General features: G+C 39.4%; 1 protein-coding gene across 1 annotated transcript; it reads left to right on the forward strand.

Annotated features, from left to right (window-relative positions):
* Nucleotides 1-2117: 2117 nt before the first annotated feature.
* On the forward strand, nt 2118-2540 carry LOC148696285 (uncharacterized). Its single transcript, XM_088695174.1, has one exon. It carries the CDS (start codon nt 2118-2120, stop codon nt 2538-2540), a length of 423 nt encoding a protein of 140 aa, XP_088551300.1.
* Nucleotides 2541-5023: the final 2483 nt, after the last annotated feature.

The following is a 5023-nucleotide window of genomic DNA, read 5'->3' on the forward strand; positions in this document are numbered from 1 at the left end:
AGTTTAACCCATCAGACCTGAGCCTAGATCTGACTCGACCTGAGTCAGAACCTAGTTCCACGACCGGTGCATGGGCGCATTGTACTGTTCTTCGTCGCCATCCACAGTGGCGCTGGTGACTTTTCTGACCAACTTTCGGCGACCCATCTCTGCACTTGCAGCGGTGTGTGGCCTTCTAGGCCGCCATCCGAGGCGGCGCGTGGGGCAACCTGAAGTCCCTTTTTAGGTTTTTCAATGTGTCGAATCCAAATCCACTATCCATTTTCTTAAAATCCATCATTTTAGTATAGTTTTATTAAATAGTGTCTATTTGTGTATAGGTGCTTCTGTGGCAAATGATCACGTCTTCCCTAGATCAAGCTACTCCCCAGGAGCGGAATATGTTTTTCAGTACTTATTTACTAGGTTATCATACATCATATACACACAACATAGGTATGTAGACCTCTATGGCCATAGGACACAATTGATTATATTATGTCATACCCCCAGCTTCACTGGCTAAACCAGTGTTGGACAGCTTCACTAGCCACGGCTAGTGTCCGTGTGTTATGTTTTATGTATAGGTTTCTTCTCTGTCGTAACCCAGAGTCGTACAGCTTCACCTTCGGGTGATAGAACCTACCATGCTTCTTCACTGCCGTAACCCAATGTCGTACAGCTTCACCTTTAGGTGATGGACAGGTTATGCCTTTGGGCAACTACGATACTCCTAGTTGAGTATACATATGATTTGAGTTATGAGATTTTGAGATTTGCCTTCAGGCGTTTCGATACCCATTTTAGATACAGTTTTTATCACCTACGAATGTTTTCATGGCATGTTAGAGTTTTAGAAAAACCTATATGTAGTACTAAATAGGGGGTTAGTATGTTTAGAAAGAAAAAGGGGTTTTATTATTACTAGCACGTATATAAATGATGGTCCACTCACCTTTTGTTTTTGTGCCCCCTCAAGACATAGTGATGAGGAGTATGACCTAAGTGTCGAGGCATTCCCCTATCAGTGATCTAGCATTCTTCACTTATGTAGGGATTTTCTTTGTGAAATATGTAAATTTGATGTCTTATCTTTCATTTATACTTATGTTTAGTGGTATACTCTGTACATCATTGGGTATCTTTTATTTCTGATTAGTTATCGTTGAACACTCAATTGCACTCTTGATTTATTTGGAATCTTATTTATTCTTTCCCGGTGTTTGTATATTCCATATCATGGTTTTTTTAATATGACATTTGATTTCAAATTCTCTTTTATTCATGCGTATTTATATATTTATGGCTTTCATCACTCTCGAGTGTCGGCCAACACGTGCCATCTAGGTGTCATTCGGATATCTGGGTTGGGGTGTGTCAATAGTGGTGTTTCACCTCTTGAAACTCTGCATCAAATATCTGCTAAAGTTAATTCACATCTTTATCAGGTCAGCGAAAATATAGTTTTTGCTTTAGAATTCACATGCCACTATGCAAGCAAGTTCACACTCTAAGCATACTGTTCTTTTGGATAAAGTTTAGTTCACAAATGGAGTTTTTGATTTGTTGGTTTCAAAGTTAACTTGTCCTTATGTTCCTTTTTACTAGGTTAAAGAAGTTCTAAACGAAATAGGAATCAGATTAATGGATATTGATTGTCAGCCGAAGTGGGAAGGTAAAGACATACCTATGATGCCTAAGGTAATTTTGAACTTTGGCTACATATCAAAGACTCATTTTCAAATTCATGCTGCAAGTTTGTATTTTAATATTGGAAGAAGTAGGTAAGGCTCAAATCGATCAAGTCATATCTTTTGTTCAATGTAGAATTCTCGGCTAAAGGCTAGGGTTTTATTCAAGATATTGTTTCTAGCTTGCTTTAGCCTAGAATTAAGGGATTGTGTTTACTTGTTATTGTAAATAGTTGGTAGTCCTTGTAGGAGTGATTTAAGGACTGATTGGAGGTTGTTTTCCAGCTGCTCCCTTTTTTTTCCGTCCCTTCCATATATACATGCTTAAACCTTGTAAATGTTACTTATGAAATATACATCCAAAATTCAACATGGTATCAGAGCAGGAATTCTAAAATCCTGACTCTGAATTTTTTTTTCCGTTGCAATTTTTTTCTTCACGCTACGATGGCGGAAGACAGTTCCTCTGAAGCTAGAAGCTCGTTGGCTATTGTAGCAGGTTCTGACATTGAGGTTAATCCAAACCAACGTCTCAGTTCTGTCTTGTTGAATGAATTCAACCATCTTCCATGGGCTAGAGCCATATCTCTTGCACTGGGAGGAAGATCTAAGCTTGGATATGTCAATGGTGTTATACAAGCGTCTGCAGTCACGTCTCTTACATTTAAGTCATGGCTGTGTATAGATCAACTGGTTATGTCTTGGCTACTTAATTCTATGGAGTGTAGAATTGTTGAAATTTTCAGTTATTCAAAGTTGTCCATGCATCTATGGGATCAAGTCAAAGAAATGTATGGGAATCAAAACAACGATGCTCATGTTTTTCAGCTTAAGAAAGACATTGCAAATTTACAACTAGTAGGCAAGTGATTTGTTTAACATCTTAGCAGCTTGACGAGTATGTGGAACGAACTTGACATTTATCGACCTCATACTACTGATGATGCTGTCTTAATAAAGAGGGCTGAGAAGGATAAGATCTTTCAACTCTTAGCAAGCTTAGGCCCAGAGTTTGAAGATCTTAGAAGCCATGTGCTTATGAATTCCGAGCTGCCATCTTTCACAGGTGTGTGTGCTATCATTCAAAGAGAAGAAGTAAGGAAGAAAGTGATGAACTTGGAGACCAAGTCAAATATGCCTGAAACTAGGGCTTATGTTTCTAATCATAGTCGCACTGAACGAAGGTCTTATAAAGGTAAAAGGCCTGACTTGAAATGCAATTATTGCGATGTTGTTGGACACACTCGAGATAGATGTTGGATTCTACATCCAGAGCTGAAGCCAAGATACTTAAAGGATAGCAAGGGGCCCCAGAAAAGCTTGAATCATCCCTCTCATTGAGCCAATCATGCAGCTGGTTCTTCAACTAAGCGAATGATAAACTTTATAGCAAATCTTGCCCTATTGATCAACGAGTTCGCAACCTATCTTCACAAGAAACAGTTGCCCAATGACTGTTTGGAAACCTTGAAAGCAAAAATCGCACTGCTTTATTGGGAAAGTTCGCTGGATTTCTTGTAGAGACTGACTGTGTTCCACAATGTGATATTCGAGGTATCTTAAGTTCCTTCTCAACTGCTCTTAATGCTAGTTATGTGCATGATTATTGGATTATAGATTCAGGAGCTATGGATCATATGACAAATCAACTCACCAAACTGCATGATTTTAAAACAATGTCCATTCCATCTCAAGTGTCAGTAGCTAATGGGAAAGGAACCTCAGTTGTAGGAAAATGTGATAGGAGCATATTCATGCGACTTAAATGGCTTGTTCTCGTACATTTACGTTATGTTTCTTTAGTTATTTTAGTCATTTATGCTTCTTTTGTGTGTTTTCAGGATAATAAGACGTGTTTGACGAAAGGAGGCATTGTGGAGCGTTTTGGGGCTTTTTGGAGCACTATTGGGCTAAGGATGGATAGCTTATGCTTGGAGCCCAAGTGTTGGATGAAATTGAAGGCCTTGTATGCACTTGAGGACACAAAACAATGGCCCTAACCCAATTACATAACACCTTGCCATGGGCTTAACACAAACACCATTCCTTGCCATGCAAGGGGAGCAATTTGGGTCCATTTCATGCACTTAAAACCTAGCCCAATTACACACCATTGCAGCCAAATCCATTCCATTCCATGCACATTCATCACCAATTCAACATGCATTCATCATCACAATCAAAACAGCCATTCTTAGCCGTGTAAATCCATTCCACAACATCACACATGCACTTCCACCTTTCATCCACATGCATTCATGATTCATTCACTTTGCATCCTTTAATTCAATCACATACTTTCCCATTGTATAATACATCCACATGCATCTTTAACCAACAAACATTGCAGCCACAACACTCAAACACACTCAATGCCGTGGCTCCCCCTTTGAAATTCCAGCTTTCCCATTCATCATTTCACCAACATTTCAGCCACATTCCACATGCATAATCAACTTAGTGTCACTCCCATTCATTCCCTTTAATCATTCAGCCACCATCATACATTTATTCTCTTCCCAAACACATACACAATCTGCCATCATTCCACAAACAACACCCTTTGCCGTGGCCTACATTCACATGCATTTCCAGCATTCCTTTCACATGCATTTTGGCAGATTTCACATCCATTCCACATGCATTTCCACCCTTACAAGACTTTAATCATTCAATTACCCCATTCACACACCTTTTCTTCAAACCTAACCCGTGCATTCCCTTGTATTTCCACAATCTTAATCAGCCAACACATGCACAAATCCATCCATGTCGTGGGTTCCCTTTGCTCCCCTTGTGCAATTCCAGTTTTCACATGTGTCCTAGCTGTTTTTCCATCATTCCTCCACACAAATGCTTAAACAAACAGCCATATGTTCCCTCCACTACCCCTATAAATACCCTAGCATTCATTCATTCATGCATATCTCATTCCATTCACAACACAACAACAAACACAAAAACAGCAACCTTGTTGCCGTGGGTTCTCTTCATTTCCAGCATCATTCCCTTCTATTTCCACCACTTCCCAACCCTCCAAACCACTCCTCTACCATTTCCATAATCCCCCAAACCTCACCTTAGACCTTGTGCTACAATAACGAGGAAGATAAGAGGGCCTAAACGTTCATACAATTCAAGTTTGAGTTGTTGGAATGTTTAGGTGTTTCTTTGATTTCAAAGTTTAAATTCAATTCTCTTTGTTTTGTACGTATGAGGAATGGAAGAGAAGAGTGCCTAAACGTTCATACAATTCAAAGTTTGAGTTGTTGGAATGTTTAGGTGTTTCTTTAATTTCAAAGTTATGAGGAAATAAACCCCCCTTTAGCTAGGGGGTGATTCGAAACTATGTT

This window comes from Pyrus communis, chromosome 6 (assembly GCF_041283825.1).
Source record: "Pyrus communis isolate YQ-2024b chromosome 6, ASM4128382v1, whole genome shotgun sequence".
In the NCBI taxonomy this organism is placed as follows: Eukaryota; Viridiplantae; Streptophyta; class Magnoliopsida; order Rosales; family Rosaceae; genus Pyrus; species Pyrus communis.

Bases quoted from the DNA above. Each gene is read 5' to 3' on its own strand.
- LOC148696285 (XM_088695174.1), top strand. From the start codon at position 2,118: ATGGCGGAAGACAGTTCCTCTGAAGCTAGAAGCTCGTTGGCTATTGTA.